Here is an 18,385-nt window from a genome sequence, read left to right on the forward strand (position 1 = left end):
CCTAAAGATTCCATAAAAAAAACCCGTTAGAACTAATAAGCAAGTTCAGTAAAGTTGCAAGATACAAAATCAACATATCAAAATTAGCTGTATTTCAAAACATTAACAATGAACTATCTCAAAAAAATTAAGATAAAAATCCCCTTTATAATAGCATCAGAAAAAAATGATATACTTAGGAATAAACTTAATCAAGGAAGTGAAAGACTTGTGCACTGAAAACTACAAAATATTGATGAAAGAAATTTAAGAAGACACAGATAAATGAAAAGGTATCCTGTATTCATGGACTGAAAGACTTATTTGTTAAATGTGCATTCTGCCCAAAGTAATATACAGATTCAATGTACTCTCTATCAAAATCTCAATGAATTTTTTTTTTCTGGAGAAATAGAAAAAATTTTTGTCTTTGTGGCTGGCTTTTTTATAATAAGCCATAATAATAACTAAATAATAATAACTAAAGTTATTATAGAGCTACAAAGAACCCACCCTGAAAGCCAAAATAATCTTGAGAAAAAAGAACAGAGCTGGGGAAACCATAATTCTTGATTCCAAAATATATCACAAAGCTACAGTATTTTAAACAGTATGGTACTGGCATAAAGATAGACATAAAGACTAATTGAACAAAATAAAAAAAAAGAAATAAAATGACATATATGTGATCAACTGATCTTCAGCAAGGGCGCCGAAACCACACAATGGGGAAAGGACGGCACCTTCAACAAATGTTATTGGAAAAACTAGACATACACACTCAAAAGAATGAAACAAGACACTTATGAAACAAAAATCAATTTTTAAAAAAGATTTTATTTATTTACTTGACAGAGATCACAAGTAGGCAGAGAGGTAGCAGGGGTGGGGGGGAGCAGGTTCCCTGCTGACCAGAGAGCCTGATGTGGGGCTTGATCCCAGGATACCAGGACCATGACCTGAGCCAAAGGCAGGGGCTTTAACCCACTGATCCACCCAGATATCCCCACAAAAATCAATTTGAAATGGATTGAGAACTTAAGTATTCTGAAAAGACCTGGAACCATAATACTCCTACAGGAAAACATAAGGGAAAAAAGCTTCATAGCATGGATCTTGGCAATGATTTCATGGGTATGATGCCAAAGCACAAACAACTATAGACAAGTGGGACTACATTAAACTAGGAGTGTCTGCACAACAAAGGAAATAATCAACAGAGTGAAAAGGTAACCTACAGAATGGAAGAAAATATTTGCAAACCAAAATCTGTTAAAGAATTCATATTCAAAAATGTAAGAAACTCATACAACTCAATAGTACAAAATAAATAATCTGATTTAAAAATGGGTAGGGGAACTGAATAGACATGTCTCCAAAGACAGGCCAACAGGTATCTGAAAAGATGCTCAACATCACTAATCATCAGGGAAATACAGATCAAAACCAAAAACACAAATTAAAAAAAAATACAGATATCACCTCATTCCTGATGAATGGCTTTCATCAAGAAAAAAAAAAAGGCAAGTATTGGCAAAAATGTGGAGAAATTAGAACTTTTGTGCCCTATTGATGGGAATGTAAAATGGTACAGCCACTATGAAAAACAACAAAGTTCCCCCCAAAATTTAAAAATACAACTATCATATGATCCTGCAATACCCACTTCTGGGTATTCATCTAAAGAATTGAAATCAGAATCTCAAAGAGATATTTGCACTCTTGTGTTCATTGCGACACTATTCATAATAGCCAAGTTGTGGAAATAACCCAGATGTCCATTGACAGGTGAATAGAAAGAAATTGTGGTATTTACATACATCAGAATGTTATTCAGCCTTAAAAAGAAGGAAATCCTACCTATATACTACAACGTGGATGAACCTTGAGGACATTATGGTCAGTGAAATAAGCCAGCCACAAAGACAAAAATGTCATAATTCCACTTACAATAGTCAAACACACAGATACAGAGAAAAGGGCAGTTGCCAGGGGCTGCAGGAAGGAGAAATGGGGAGTTGCTGTTCAATGAGTGTAAAGTTTCAGTTATGCAAGATGATTAAGTTCTAGAGATCTACTCTACAACACTGTGCCTACACTTAACAATGTGATACTGTACACTTAAAAATTTAAGAAGGTAGATCTAATACTAAGATACAAACTATTCTTACCACAATTAAAAACAAAAACGCCTGGGTGGCTCAGTTGGTTGGACGACTGCCTTCGGCTCAGGGCGTGATCCTGGAGTCCCGGGATCGAGTCCCACATCGGGCTCCCAGCTCCATGGGGAGTCTGCTTCGCTCTCTGACCTTCTCCTCGCTCATGCTCTCTCTCACTGTCTCTCTCTCTCTCAAATAAATAAATAAAATCTTTAAAAAAAAAAAAAAACAACAACAAAAAAAAAAAAAAACAAAAAAACCTCTCTGGCTTCCCACCTTGTGCAAAGAAAAAGCCAGTCTTCACATTGGCCTTCAAGGCCCCACCTTGCCCCTATGCCTCATCTCTTGCTATTCCCTCCCTCCTACACTGAGCCACGTGGCTCCCCTGACCTTGTGGGTAGAAGGTCAGCTTCCACTGCACGCCCTTTGCACTTCTGTTCCTTCTCCCTGGGGCGTCCATCTTTTCTGGCTGGCTCCAAGTTTCTAGCCCTCACTTCTTTTAGGTCTCTGCTCTTCTATCTTCTCATCAACCCTTCCTTGATTACTTCCCTAATACTGCATGGACACTTAACTTACATGCACACAGACATGCACTCCCTGTACTCCCTATCACTCTCCTCCACTTTGTTTTCAGATACATAACTGGTCTCCTTCTGATATAGTCTACGGTTTGTTTATTGATGGGTTTGTGTTTGTTTTCTCCCACTAGAACTACACTATGAGCTCCAGACCGGCAGGTGGCATTTTCTTGTTTCATTTATTAGTGCCTCCCCAGCTCTTGAAATAGTACCTGGCACACAGTAGATGCTCACTAAATCTTCAATCAAGGAATCAATTGAAAAATGAATGAAACTAGCATTCTCGTGAGTCTTATTAGCATGAGAAAAATAATCTTGTAATTCATCAACTACACATACTCTAACAAAATAGTTTCTGTACCTCCAAAACTGAGCAAGAACCAGACACAAATTATAGGGATTCACTGCTAACCCACTCTCTGACATGTTTCTCTGACTTGCATGGGAACAATATATAAATCTCTATTCTTTGGCAGCTGTCCCTCTTCCCCCAAGTCTTGCAAGAGTGCTAAGCTGCTACTGAAACATGAGGAACAAGGAGATCATCTGGATTCTTATGTGCACAGATGTAGACTGGGCCTTTGGGAAGGAAGGCTTCTGGAAGCAGAGACCAACGAGAAAAGAACTGTGTAAACACCACACTATGAATGAAGACTGACAGCTTGGCCATTCTGAGAAAATGATTCAGAAACCACTCAGGACAATAGCTGCTTGGGCTAGCCCTTCCAAGCAATTTCTTCTTTCTTAATGGTGGTAACTCACCATGCAGAAACCTGGCAAATCCATCCTGTGAAGGCTAACATCTCCATTGATGCCATGTGGCTATGATGTAGTCCCTGATAGGATGGGACAAGAAGGGTTCTTCACCTCTGGGGCATTCTTTCCAAAGCCTAATCCCAATCTGAACATGAGAAAAACACCAGACAAACCCAGACTGAGGGATATTCTGCAGAAAACCTGGCCAGGGCTCTGTCAGGATCAAGAAAAGCAAGGCCAGACTGAGAAACTCACAGACCAGAGGGGGACTGAATGAGTGTGGCATCTTGGATGGGCTGCTGGAACAGACAGAGGACATTCATGGGAAAACTGGTCCATGAATTATATGCTTGCTAAACTCAGCAAAGCAAGCAAGCCCCTTGAAAGCTAGGGACAACAACCTGAAAAGCAGAAGCTATTCGTTTTTAAGCCTTACAGTGTGTCTCTGAGAGACCTGTGAGAGGCTGTGTCACATACCTGTCCTTCACTTCCCTGTCGGGCCAATTCCTGGCTTTGTCCCCCGTTTCCAGAACTGCATCCTGCCTTACTTCCAGACCACAAACATGCTATCTGCTGCTCTCAAAATTTAAAATGGTAATTTTTTCAGCCCTCAGATGTGAATGAACACACTGGTTTTCTCGTCACTGTCACGACTAAGCCCCTGTGTTGACACTTCCTCATTTACACTGTGACAGCTATAGGCAGAGCCTGCATGTACCTCTACTGCATGTATCTCAGGACAGCACAAGTGGGAACACAGAACTCAGACACATAAATGAATGTGCCTCCAAACTGCCCCCACTTCTGTCTTTCCTGCTTACGCCACCAGAAGGGACATGAGGATTCTCCTGCCTTGTTCCCTCATATAGGTCTGCAGCATTAGGCGGAATGGTCTTCCTTGGCCATTTTTCCTGGAATTCCCATGGCTCATTGATGCTGTGAAACCAACAGCCCACGTCTGACATCCATCAGCACCCCACATCCCCCAGTGAAGTCATCTTCTTCTCAGGGACCCCAAACCTGGGTCCAGAGACTATGGTGGCCTCCGGGTCCATAAGAGAAGGAATTAGGCAGGCCCTGAGAGGAGTATGGCAATTCTGGGAAGACAAGAGGGTGGGTGGAGTATGTCAAAGGGAAAGGAGGAGCCAGAAGCAATCAGGAAAAGCAAGGGCTTGACTTGCTCAGTTCACAATCCTTCCGGGAGGTCACAGAATGATGCACTGAGTCATCAAAGTTTAAGGAGCATTTAAAACTCCATCAGATGAAGAGAAGGAGGCTTTCACGGCTGAAAACCTCCTACATATTTTGCTACATTTTCTTTTTCAGTGAAGTTTAACACATGGACATTCAGATTTCCTGCGCCCTCTTCCTAATTTCCTCATTTTATTAAAAGGCATCAATACCTGCATCGACTCCCAAGATGCCAACTTAGGAAGCTTTGATATCACCTTTCTCAGGTCGTCAGCGAGGACTGTAGTTCCACCCCCAGGATACTTTACAAACTCACTGCCTGGACTATAACAGCCTCCAGCGCGGTCCCTTCTGTTGTCAGAAGGGACTTTCTGAAGTCCCAGTAGGACAGGGCCCCTCACAACCTACAGACCGTTTAGGTTCCCCAGTGCTTTAGGTGAGGTCTACACCTTGGTGTGAGCCCAGCAGTCTTCACTACCTGCATCTGGTCCCAGCCACCCTCCACAGAGCTCTCTTTCTGGCTTCAGGGAACCACCCCACCTTCCTGGGTATACCCAGCACCCTTCTCCGCTCTGCTTCTCTGCCAGGAAGGCTTGCTGACTTTCCCTGTTACTCAAGACTCAGTTCAAAGGCTCTCTCCTGTGAGATCTTCCATGGCGCACCCAGGGGTGGGGAGTTAGGATCTCCTGTGTATATGATCCTCCTGGGCACTATCATATTTTATGCTAACATTTAGTGATTTTAGAGTAAACTTCTGAAAGGCAGAGACTACATGCTTGATGTCTGGGGAATCACAGCTGCTCAAAAGATGTCGTTGCCTAAATGAGTGTGTGTGCACACAGAGCCGGAATGACAACAGTTCCTCACTGGTTCCCACACCACCATAGCCTTGAAAAGTTTTCTCCCTACTGGCTGAAGTTGCGATGCTTGTCACGTGAAATGGAAAGGCTGGAGTGTCACTGGGGTGGGAGCTGTCAGGGAGTCCTGTGTTAGCATCCTGTGACCTGAGCTATTGTGACAGGCTGGCCTCACAGGGGTTGGGGTCCTTATATTGCTATTTGCTAGAGTATTTGGGGAACGAGCACTAGGTCAAGACTCCGTGTCAAAGAAGATAATAGGGTGTTGGGTTAAGTATATTTCCTGTAGAATTTTGGAATCTTTAATTTCCTATAGACACATGAGTGCCCAAGAGTGGGGCAGTGGGAGGAGCTTCCCAAACACATCTGACCACAGAGCCCCAGGGCACTCACTGTGGAATCCACTTTGGGAAACATCAGCCTAAATTGGAGGATTTTTACTGAATGGCTGACAAAGGACCCAGAAGAAAGTTTTTGTTTCCTCACTCAACATGATCGCTTTGAAATATATCAATTATCAAAATCAAACGCTGTCTTTCTCAGAAAGACCAGAAGAAAAAGGATATCATTAGGCAATCAAAATTTTTTATTCAGAATAGGCATTAACAAAATGAAGGTCGGTACCTCATAGATGTAGGCCACAGGGTGCTCAGAAGCAGATTAAAAAATAATTATAAAACTACTTTGCAGATTAAAATAAACTTGAAACCACAATCATTGGCTATAAAATGCAGCCATACAGAATCACACTAAAAATAAAAGGTAAAAATCTTCAGACGATTTGCTCCCTTGCTTTGCCCAGGTTGCAGGGAGTCAACAGCCCCTGGAACCCAGTGCAGCTGTGACACCCAAGGCCAGGGCATGGCCAGAAGACCACTCAGCCCCACCACTGTGGCCTGCAAAGGGGGGAGGTCGAGCTCTGGAACTGCAAAAAGACCACGTGGATCCCCACAGCTTCAGAGCAGCTGGAATAAGTGCTTGTAATTCCACCACCAAGGACTCCCAGTGAAGAAGGATGGTAGCTACTGGGGCTGCATCTGTCTTTTCAACTTGGCAAGTCTCAGAAGACACTCGTCCCTCCACTGCCTCCTGGCAGCTAAGTGCTCTGGATCATTGGGAACTTTCACACACATGGCCTGGGAAGAGGAAACGAAATGAAATGAAAAGAAAAAGAAATGAAAGAAGAAAAAAAACAAAACAAAAAACAAAACAAAAAACAGAGCATGAAGAGGAACTCATTTACCAGGAGAGTAATTATTCCTATTTATGTGAACTGTGGATTTACTTTCAAAGACAAAAGCTTAGGAAGCCCCCAATTAACTAACTTTCCAAATTTCCAGAGGCCTACAGCTCCCCAAGACAATCAAGATGAGCTACCTGTTCACTAGTCACACTGCTCTAAGGTCTTCTTTGACCCTGATAGGACAGTGGACAGGCAAAATTAGGATGGAGGAATCACCAAAATCAAAGGCAAAGACTGGCTACAAACAGAACCTCACCCATGGCTCGGCCAGCACAGCTCTCTATAAGGAGTCTACATACCTGATTAACTTTTTCAACTGTGGCCCCGGAAAAGTCTGGAATGGGTCCAAAAGTCTTTAGGACATGTTGCATGCCTTCACTGTATCTGTCACAATAGCTTAACATACCTGAAATCACACGAAAACAAGAATCCACAATATCAGCAAGAACACTGCATGACTCCAAATTAAGAAATCTGTTCAGAGGGTCTCACCCATTAGTGCATTCTTTCCCTCTTGCGGATGAAGGAAAGGTACAGGGATACCATCCATCTTGGTCAGCCAGCACTGGGGAATGAGCAACCTCACCAACATCACTACTCAAACTTTGCATCAGATCCTGAAATCCTAAAAACAATGGGACCCTGGGGCCTCCGTCAGTGCCTCTCATGGACTCTCCCGTGAGCCTGTGTTCCTGTACTTACGGACTGAATACCACAGGAAGTCCTATTTTCACCAAAAATATCTCCTTCAACAATGTGTCCACAAGGTGTGTCAATGGCTTGCATGCATTTTCTAAGAACCAGAGATGTCAAAGTTCAGTCAAATCTGTCTACCATTCACTCTTAACTCTGTAAGTTCTAGTTACCACTTTACTGGGTGTCTACCAGGCAGGAGGCTCCTCAACCCAGGCTGTACTTGGGAGAGGCGGGCTCCGGGTGAGCGCCTCAGCTTTGGCTAGTGGATGACACCATCCTCCCGTCACCCATGCCAGGGGACATCTGTCCCTGGCTACACTGCTCTGCAGACCTTCTGCAGCTGCAGGGCCCTCGGGGGGCCAGTGTCTCGGATCCTGAGATAGGGCCCTAGGATTCTGATGGAGAAACACCTGAAAAGGTGGCTTGTCCTGGAGGGAGGGAGGGAGAAGCCCGGTAGCTCAGAAGCCCGGTAGCTCAGAAGCAGCTGCGGGCTGTGAGAAGCCAAACTATTTTCTGTTAGAATCTGAGATGTGCGCTGAAGAAACACCATCAGGCTGCATCACCTCCCAACAGCAGGGCAGGCTTGCCCCGACCCGCTCTGCCCAGCAGACTGCAGAGCTCCTCTTGCACTTGTCCCCTACCCCCAGCCCCAGGAGGCAGCTAAGGCAGGCCTGCACTTGGCCATGAGTCAGCTCTGAAGCCAGGCCCAGGTACATGAAGGAGGTGTCTCCAAGTCCTGGGGCCCACTGGGGATGGGGGCTGAGCCACCTGCCATTCTGCTTTTAGCCCATTTTCCACATTTTTCAAAGCCAAAAAGACTGGGCAATCAGTCAGTCAGTCAGGCTAAAAAGATAACAAGGGAACAAAGGAAACCGTAGAATTTGCAGAGCTCCCAGAGCTTGGCTCTCACCTCCCCCATGAGAACTGTGTATGATTAACTTAAAATAAAAATGACCATCACTGGATATTCTTTTTAAAAAGGCAAAAACCAAACCAAAAACCAACCAAAAAAACCAACCAACCAACCAAAAAAACAAAAAACCTAACAAACAAAAAACAGCTTCTTTGGGGTTTAGTTTTGGTGAACCTACACTGGTATGAAAGCCTAAATTCATTCGGTGTCAATTTTATTTGGCTCAAATAATTTACTTTCCCTTTAAGTATGCTAAAATTATATTCAATTCGCTCTTAGAAGAGAAACCATTTTGAAGGGTAAACATTTCAAACATACCAATGTTTCCGACGTTAGCACCTACAATGAAGAGATGGACACTCTTTAAAATAAGGAGTTTCAAAATAATAATAATAATAATAATAATGAGCTCCATTTCATTTAACATAAGCGTAACTTGGCAATTCAGAATTTGGGAAATCTCCCTAACTGTACCAGCCCTGGCCAGTTAGCCTGAACAGCTTAGCATCTCTGGAACCCAGAAAACAACCTGTACATTTATTTCCTTTTGGAAATTAAATGTTTATTTCAGTCTATCCAGTTGTTTATATAGTCAAGCAAAAGGTGATAAAATCTAGACATAAATGCAGTTTATTCCTTTTGGAGGAGCAGAGACACAAGAATCGAGAATGTTGTAAAGTTATCACATGAGAAGAAACCAGGGAAGAATTGGTGTGGCTATGAATCCCACACTCGCACTGAAAACAAGTTCCCTGGAGGCCTTCCTGGGAACCAACTGCACCTGCCCCACATGCGCAGCAGGAAACCACAGCATTCAGTTCTGTACTGCATGTCCCTTCTGGAGGGCTTCACGTGTTCTGAATGAGTGTTCACCTTTCACCATTCCTGGGAGGTCCATTTTAATCTCCCATGGACTTTTGAGAACTTTTTTCCCTACTGCCTTTTATAAAATTTTATTGTTTTCTTTTTAAGATTTATTTTTTAAAGATTTTATTTATTTGAGAGAGAGAGAGTGAGAGAGAGAGCACGAGAGGGGAGAGATTAGAGGGAGAAGCAGACTCCCCATGGAGCTGGGAGCCCAATGCGGGCCTCAATCCGGGGACTCCGGGATCATGACCTGTGCTGAAGGCAGACGCTTAACCAACTGAGTCACCCAGGCACCCCCAAATTTTATCATTATAAAGGGCATCTATTCCAGGGCACCTGGGTGGCTCAGTGGGCTAAGTCTGTCTTCTGCTCAGGTCATGATCTCAGGGTCCTGGGACGGAGCCCCACATCGGGCTCTCTGCTCAGCGGGGAGCCTGCTTCCTCCTCTCTGTCTGCCTGCCTCTCTGCCTACTGGTGATCTCTCTATGTCAAATAAATAAATAAAAATATTTAATTAAAAAAAAGAGCATCTATTCCTTCAAAATTGAATATGATATGGCAAAAATCCTAAAATACATTTCATAACTTCTCCTGTCTTGTTCAGGAAATATATAATTGTTCAGGAAAAATAAAATTGTATATTTTCACTCTTACTAATACAAAGACACTTTCTATCACATGCACTCAGGCTCTTGGGATGAAGAGCCTCCTTGTTTGTGGTGAAGCAAAGGAACCAACAGAGCAGGTGTGTCCAGAGCCTCCCACTTCACTTGTAGGGAAGCCTGACACCCTTAGAAGGGCTCTCCCACTTGCCCGAGTTCATGGTGACTTAGAATCAAGATCTGCACTGTGCCATGCTATTTACAATGTTCCAGGACATTTACTGCTGTCACTGTTACTTGTAAAACTTCGTCTTCCATTAGAGAAGTAGTAAAAGGAGGGTTTTACTTCATCTCCAGCAAGAATTTTGGCTTCCTTATGCTTTGAAAGAATTGAGTGACAATCATTCCACAATACCAATTTCACTGTAAATGTCAAGGAGAAGAAACCACTTCACTTTTTATCTGGCTAGCACGTCCTTCCTTTATATTACTATGAAATTTGATCTTCCCCTATAGTTTTTCTTCTACACTTCCTTGCTCCCTGTCCCCCTGTTCAACAATATACTTCCCAAAATTCTCTAAAGCTTAGCTTTTTAGATAACTCTGAACCAAATTTAAGAGATGTTTATATGAAATAAGAAAAAATGGAGAAAAGAATTGATTCTCAGGACACCTGGGTGGCTCAGTTGGTTAAGTGTCTGCCTTCTCAAAAAATGAGATCAAGACCAGGTCATGATCCCAGAGCCCTGGGATTGAGTCCCATATCAGGTTCCTTGCTCAGTGGGGAGCCTACTTCTCCCTCTGCCTGCTGCTCCCCCGTGCTTGTGCTCTCTATCAAATAAGCAAATAAAATCTTAAAAATAAAAAGAAGAATTGATTCTCATGAGATTAGACTTAGTTTATTTTGCTGCTTTCTAATTTGGAATTCTTTAGTTGTGAGCCCCCAAAGACAAGACAGTATGCTTTCTTGAACTTTCAGCACAGCCCACGGTAGGTGGATAGGCAGAGAGCCTTTCTCGGTTTGCGTTTACCGAGCAGGCACGCAGCCCCATTGTGACTGAGGAAGCACACTCTGGGTGTTCGGTTTCTTGGCATGCCCTAACTGCTGCCCACACCAGAGGAGTCTGGTTTTCTCACAGCGTATAAACCCACACCTACGTGAATTCACCTGCTTTTAAGAGACAGAGTTTTGCAGAACTTATTAAGGAAGATCAAAAAGGCCCCAAAGCACAGAGCAACATTATCTAGTTCCCACCTGAGTGAGTGAGACCTCACCTGAGGTCAGGGAGGTGAGGCGGGTGGAGACAGAAACCTACCCGGGGCCCCTCAACTCCTGAAAGTGAGTTCAGCTCCAGGGCTAACAGCTCCACACAAGTGAGCCAAACCCACCACATAGGTATGTCAATTAGGAAGATTAAAGAAAAAATTTTAAAAAAAAATTTTAAAAAGAGAGCGAAGAGGGAAAGCATCTACATACAGGAGGAAATTTTATGAGACAGGATGGTAAACATCCGCTTGGACAGGAGATAATTTCCAGAGGATGCCGATTCTGAAACAGTCATTCCCCAGGCAGAAGTAAACACAGGAAGCACCCAGAATGCGGCCAGGAGTAACAGGGGCAGTTCTCTTTGCTGAACTAATGGTCTAAAAGCTTAGCAAAGAAACAAACTAAACTGTTAAACACTGGAGGTTTCACCATTCCATTGTAAAAATGTCTTACTGCATATTCATTCTGTATTTCTTTTTGGGAGAGTTAAAAGAAAAAATCTGTAAGAGTAGTGAATTAAAAAATGAGACCAAACTCTATATGAACAGAAGGAACTTCATCTGTGTCAGCCATCTGTCCAAGCATTTCCACCTGGCTTCATTCTCACACCGCCCTTGTGAGGTGGGCACTGTTACCACCCCCATTTTTGTGGTGGGGGAACTCGCTTGCACAAAGCTAGTTAGCTTAGAAGGCAGGGGGTACCCAGGCTGACCAGCTCCACTGACCAGCTTCCCCATTCTGAGAGCCTGTCCTTCAAGGGGGTTGCCTTTAGAAAGCAGCCAAAAGGCAAAGTAGGCGTGCTGGCCTCCAGCTTTTCAGGTGCCATTCTATCAAATTAAAAACACATCCTAAAATATTTTTACCACTTCTAGATAAACTGTAGCTTTAAGACTAATAACTAGCCTGAACCTGAGATGCTGGCTTTATGAAAACAACATCAGAAAAAAAGAACCCCCTCCACACCCCGCCCAATCTTGATATATTCTGGATGACACTGTGAAGAGTAATAAACATTTCCATTGGTTCCAAGCCAGATCTTATAACAGTCTAACTCTGGTCTTTGGAATGCTCTGAAGTTGAAAACTACATCCGTCCCCCATTATCGTATCAAGCCAATTAGGTTTTCTTATCAAATCTGCTTTGTCTGAAAAATTGTTACAGGCCTCCTTCCTGTCTGCCACACTATTTGGTTCTTGAGTTTCTGGTTTCATTGGCTTCTATTTCTATTTGTTTCAGAGTCAAAACTGCTCTCAGTTGTCTCCCTACTGATGTCTCATGATACCTGACCTTTCTTATTTTTCTGAAGAAAAAAAAAACTTTAAAAAGAGAAAAACATGGTGGTTACCAAAGAGTGTCTATATATATAGAAAATGTTTAAATATGTTTGCCACTTTTAAGGTTCTGGCTGAAAAAGCATTTGAAATTCTCCAAGACTTTATTTTCATGATACTTCAAAACTCTTGTTTCACTTTTATGAGGGCCTCTTTCTTTACATTATCTTCCCGTGTTCAACTGTCATCCCACTACAAAAGCAATATTCTCATGCTAGGAGACAGTCCCCTGTTCCTCCAGTGCCTCTCAGCCATGCTCAGTTTTTTGTTTTTTTTTTTTTAAAGATTTTATTTGTTTATTTGACAGAGAGAGATCACAAGTAGATGGAGAGGCAGGCAGAGAAAGAGAGAGAGGGAAGCAGGCTCCCCGCCGAGCAGAGAGCCCGATGCGGGACTCGATCCCAGGACCCTGAGATCATGACCTGAGCCGAAGGCAGCGGCTTAACCCACTGAGCCACCCAGGCGCCCCTCAGCCATGCTCAGTTTTAAGGAAGAGTCAAGTCAGTTACTGAAGCACATTTGCATGATACACGAGACCAGTCCACTCAAGCCACCATATGTGTCCTTGCAAGACTACGACTGGCAAAACTGCCTTGACTTATTCACTGGAAGTTATACTTCACTAACTCTGGTGGCAAAAATTGAACTATTACCAAGAGATCATGGAATTATAAAATCTAAGTCAAACAGACTCCCAGAGGTCACTTACCCTAACTTCCCACTTCAATACGGTGTTTCTGTCTGATATTGAAACATCCTGACAGGTGGGCTACCAGCCCCTTCCTGGCCCATTCACCCACTCGTAACATAGCCCTCTCCCTCAATGTCAGCTTCAGTTACTAGAAACTTCCTGCCATGTACTGAGCCTAAACCTATCTGCTGCCACGGCCACTCTTTCAATCTAGTTCCACCCTCACGTAAGACACAGACAGACAGAGGCACGCACGTGCACACACACACGCGTGCACACTGTTCTCTGGTCATCTTCTCCTGGATAAGCTCCAGTTTCTCAACATTTTTGTTAAATGTGGACCATGAAGTTGAATACAATATTCCTTTTCTCTTTCTACATATGTTTTACATGTTAATAATATAATTATTAAAATAATATGGCAATAGTTGTAGAAAATTATGATAACACAGAAAAACAAAAAGGTAATAAAAGTTACTTATAATTTCAACACCAAGCAATAGCAAGTGGTAATGATATTTAGGTGATAGTTTCCTAGATTTTCATTCATAGCTTTTAAATTTTTCTTTAGTTTTAATTTAATTTTATTTTCTCAGTGTTCCAAGATAAAATTTATTTTGTTTCAGTTTGAGTCCCTGTTTTTCAAACACTTAAAATGTGGCTGACCATTTCATTCTTGAAGGCTTTCTCCCCTTTCTCAATGTAGCTTTCTGTTAGAGTCACTAGACCGTGGGCCTGTACATACCTCCCTGGGCCTTTTGAAGTCGGCTTCTGGGGTAAAGGATGGGCCTGCCCTGAATGGCTGCCCGTGACCTAAAACAGGCAAGTCACACAGAGAAGCTGCTCATATTTAGGCAGAAGATAAGTACGGCAGAGGTGGTCACTTCCCTTATTGTTCGTCTTACCTCTGTAAGCAATTGCATCACCTTTCTCAGGAAAACCCAACTTTATCTTCTGCTGGGCTGGATGCCATGGGGCAAAGTCTCCATGACAACACCCTCACCTGTCTGTCTTTTCATTCCCACCTGAGTGCTCTCTGCCTGCGGAGCCCTGAGGTTCCTGGATTCCATGTGCACTGACATCTCAGGACACTGCCCCTATCTATGAGTTCCCAGGGCTGGTACTGTCCCCTTCATATGATACTGTTTCTATTCAGTTGTTTTTGAGGAAAATTTAAAAAAAGGCAAAACTGTACTATTGACAAAACCCATAAGACCACTGAACAGCACAGAATTCGCAACTCCACCCTGATGGAAGCAGAACATACCTTCTGCGTTCAGATGCATAGTTTCTAGGGGTCCAATGAACGCATACCGCATGCCAAGGCCATCTGACACGACAAGGTCAAGGTCACTCGGAGAAACAATTCCTTCCTGAATGGGGAAAATGGGGCAGCACACAGATGAGTCCTCTGGAAAGAAAATTTTCTTGCCTTCACTTTTCAAACTAACTTTAGACTACGATCCCAAAATACTCTCCAAAGTGCTCTAATAGTATTTTCAGCAGACTTAGCATGACAAAACTATAACATATAAACAGATCCTGAAAAGAGAATATTTTGTGAAATGGTCAAACAGCAACCCACTTTTTCTATGGCTGTAATCAACCTGCCTGTCTTCCCTTCTCTACCTTCTAAGCTGTGTTATCACCCACAGCTTTGGAGAAGGGGGAGAGGATGAAGAGAAGGGGGAGAAGTCAGAGCAGGGTATTGGTAGATATAGCCAAGAAGGACTTTCTATATATTTGCCTGAGATCTGGATTTTAAGATCAGACCCATCAAAAGAACTAAAGAGTCGTTCTCCAGGCTTTGCCTGCCTGCAAGCCCAGCCTTGTTCAGCTTTTAATGAGTTTGTAAAAATGACATTCTTTGATGAAATGCAGCTTAGAACTGTGTGTTGTTGGCAAGGTGGGGCCCTGGAACCTTCCACAAACAAGAATGGCAAAGCAAGAGGCAAGTTGTTGTATGTTCAGGTTAGAGGTCAAATTGGCCCGCTGTGTTACTTGGCCTGTTTTTTAGACAGCCTTGATCTCGCACCACTTTGAAAGGAGCAGGGATGCATCAGCACAAATTTGTCTGATCTGGTGCTCCACTGCCAGTTCCTCTTGGTCTGAGGCGATTTTCACCTTGGGCATTTCAGCTGTCAGGAGGCAGATGGGGAAGCCTTCAGATTTTCCCCCAAGTCTACACTGGTCACACCACTAGAATGACTGCAAAGTCTCCAGTTCATATTTTCTGAGTGGCTTCTTCCATAAACAGCATGGTGAGGAGAGAGATGCTCCTGCCCAACAGCTAGGCCAAGTCTGCCTTCTGAAAAGCCCACCAAGTGTGACTGCGATGGCTGATACCTCCTCCGTTGGCAGCCTCGGTGGCCCCCAATTACTGGAGTCCTGGGGTAGAGGATGAAATGCTCTGCTGTGGAAATCTCAGGTCTGCCCTCCCCACAGGAGTGCATCTACCCAGCACCCATGAACAGACTCAGACAAAGGACCCACCCCACTCTGTCACATTTGTTCTGGGTTACAGAGCCAGTCCTGTACCTTTCCTTGGTAGGGCTGTCTGTTGTCCTATTTGAGAATATGTCCATGTGGCGGAGGAAAGCTTTCAGCAGAGGGCTTCACCAGGCCCCATGGCCAACAAGGAGAGCCGTCTGCCCTCCAGATGGCCCAGGGGAGGTCTGGGTTAAGCCCTCCATGCTCAGGAAATAGAGGCTAGAGCTCCCCCTGCTGTCCCTCCTCCTCCTCTGGGGTCTCTGTGACATTTCTGCTTTCCAGATTTCAAAGTCACCTATGAGGTTGAGAGAGGAGGGCAATTTGTACCCTCTAACTCGATCACCTACATCAGCTACTGGGAGAAAAACACAAGTGCTCAGGTTCAGGGGGATGTTTGGGTGACCAATGGTGATGTTGGAGTGGGGATCAGAAAGGGGATGGAGCCAAAAAAAACAAGAAGACAGAGCCACCCACAAAGGGTGTGTGACTGAGAAATTTCGAGAGAACTACCTTCCATCTGGGCACGTGCACCCGAAAGTTTATATCAGCAATGTCCACAATAGCCAAACTATGGAAAGAACCTAGATTTCCATCAACAGATGAATGGATCAAGAAGATGTGGTATATATATATAATGGAATACTATGCAGCCATCAAAAGAAATGAAATCTTGCCATTTGTGATGAAGTGGATGGAACTAGATGGTATTATGCTGAGCAAAAAAAGTCAATCAGAGAAAGACAACTATCACATGATCTCCCTGATATGAAGAAGTAGAGATGCAACATGGGGGGTTTTGGGGGTAGGAAAAGAATAAATGAATAAGATGGGATTGGGAGGGAGACAAACCATAAGTGACTCTTAATCTCACAAAACAAACTAAGTGTTGCTGAGGGCGAGGGGGGTCGGGAGAGGGTGGTGGGGTTATGGACATTGGGGAGGGTATGTGTTATGGTGAGTGCTGTGAAGTATGTAAACCTGGCAATTCACAGACCTGTACCCCTAGGGATAAAAATACATTATATGTTTATTAAAAAATTTAAAAATTTAATTTAAAAAAATAAACTAAAAAAAAAGAACTACCTTCCATCTATCTTTGTGTGTATGAGATAAACAAAGATGCGTGCAAACTATACATAAGTGGTTTAAGGATAATTACAAAGCCTACCCCACCCCGAACCCACCAACACCACCATGCCTGTCTTCCCAACTGTACCCTCCTTCCTCCTTCGCAGAGACAAACATCCAGATTTTTGTAAGAACCATTTTTCTACTTTTAAGATTTGCCATCTATGATTACATTCCTAAACCACAGTTCACTTTATGCCTATTTTTATCTTCTTCAAAATGGACTCACACATTCTTTTGTGACTTGCTTCTTTCAATCAACTTTATGCATTTAAGATTCACCTGCATTATGTGCAGTTGTAGTCTGTCTGCTCTTGTTGAGGTATAAAATCATAGTTTACTTATCCATCCTACGGTTCATGAATATTTGGGAATGTTCTTGTTCCAGGCTCCCAGAGCACACATGCAAGAGAAGTGCTGTCCTAGGGCACAACAGCTTCAATGTTACAGGTTAATGCTAAGTGCTTTCCAGAGTGGTTGCACCCACACACACTGCCTCCAGCTGCATACATGAGCTCCCATAGCTCCCCAGCCTCTCCAACGCTTGATGGTATCCCACTCACAAAGTGTGGTTAGTCTGCTAGGCTCTCATGACGTCTCACTGGGTTTCCTACTTCTCTTAAATCATCCTACTGTAAGTTCATTTACTCTCAAGAAGAGCAAATTAATTTATTCTACTTACTCAAATGCTGACAGGTTTTACCCCCTTTGCTTCTGATAGCAGGGCTTTTAAGTGGCAAGGGGGCAGCAACAAGGAGAAAATGGTATATACAAAGTCTATGGTAGTGTCCAAAGCTATCAAGAAAGTAATTGTCAAAGGCATTCCTGTCTTCCTCTCCCTCCTCACCAAGCTCTCAGGGCCAGAAGGATGGCTTCTGGTCATCTCTTCGGGCTGCCTAAAGGCATTTGCCATGGCATTCCTGAACGCTGTGAGCTCTGGAATGCCATGAAAGGCAGCCAGGCAGGGGCTCTGCAGACCCACCCTCACCCTGGCCCTCCCTAAGGTTCCAGGTCAACACCCCAAACAGCCTTAAGTTTCCATATGGTGCTCAAACTGTAAAGGATGCAAATATAGAAGGCATCCTACGCATGCGATGCTATTTGCCTCGGCTCTCTTCTCTAATTGTGTTCAGTATGTTTAGAGCTGACTTCAAAATACCCCAGAAGTGAGTCACCCAAGAGCAGTAACTTTTGATTTGTAAGTATGTAAGCTAACAGTGATCCTGACTAAATAAAGCCTTAGCAGGATCCTCCACCTCTGTCACCATGTGGAGGAGGAGCCACACTTTCCTCCAATTCCCAAATATTCTCCAAAGTGACCATCTCTGTTTTATCAGTTACTATTCAGTAGCTGAACAAGTGAGAAGAGGGAAAAGTTTTAGTATCTTTTCTTCCTAATTCCTTCTTTCTGCCCCATTTGGATTTTCTGAAGTAGATTCTCTAGGCTTGAGGTTTTTCCCAGAAGTCCATGCAGAGAAAAGAAATGGTCCTAAGTAGTAATGAAGCCAGGATGCTCACCGGTCTGGGTTTTGAGTTTACCCCTGCGGCACTCAGTGCTGAGGCAAAGGTTCGCGAAAAGATATTCTGCAGCTCAGACAGCTTCATTTTGCTGTTAAGCTCCACTCCACCCGATCCTG

General features: G+C 43.5%; 1 protein-coding gene across 2 annotated transcripts in view; it reads right to left on the reverse strand.

The window, feature by feature from the left end:
* Window positions 1-6,085: 6,085 nt before the first annotated feature.
* CRYL1 (crystallin lambda 1) overlaps window positions 6,086-18,385 on the reverse strand; it is a 156,468-nt gene continuing 144,168 nt past the window's right edge. For both annotated transcript variants that reach the window (XM_044249388.1, XM_044249389.1), the window contains 3 exons: window positions 14,398-14,503; window positions 7,063-7,169; window positions 6,086-6,656 (listed from right to left, as the gene is read on the reverse strand). In XM_044249388.1, the coding sequence (XP_044105323.1) occupies window positions 6,543-6,656; window positions 7,063-7,169; window positions 14,398-14,503 (327 nt within the window). In that variant the 3' untranslated portion in view covers window positions 6,086-6,542. The remainder of the gene's footprint in view (window positions 6,657-7,062; window positions 7,170-14,397; window positions 14,504-18,385) is intronic.

Source organism: Neovison vison, chromosome 5, assembly GCF_020171115.1.
Source record: "Neovison vison isolate M4711 chromosome 5, ASM_NN_V1, whole genome shotgun sequence".
Taxonomy (NCBI): Eukaryota; Metazoa; Chordata; class Mammalia; order Carnivora; family Mustelidae; genus Neogale; species Neogale vison.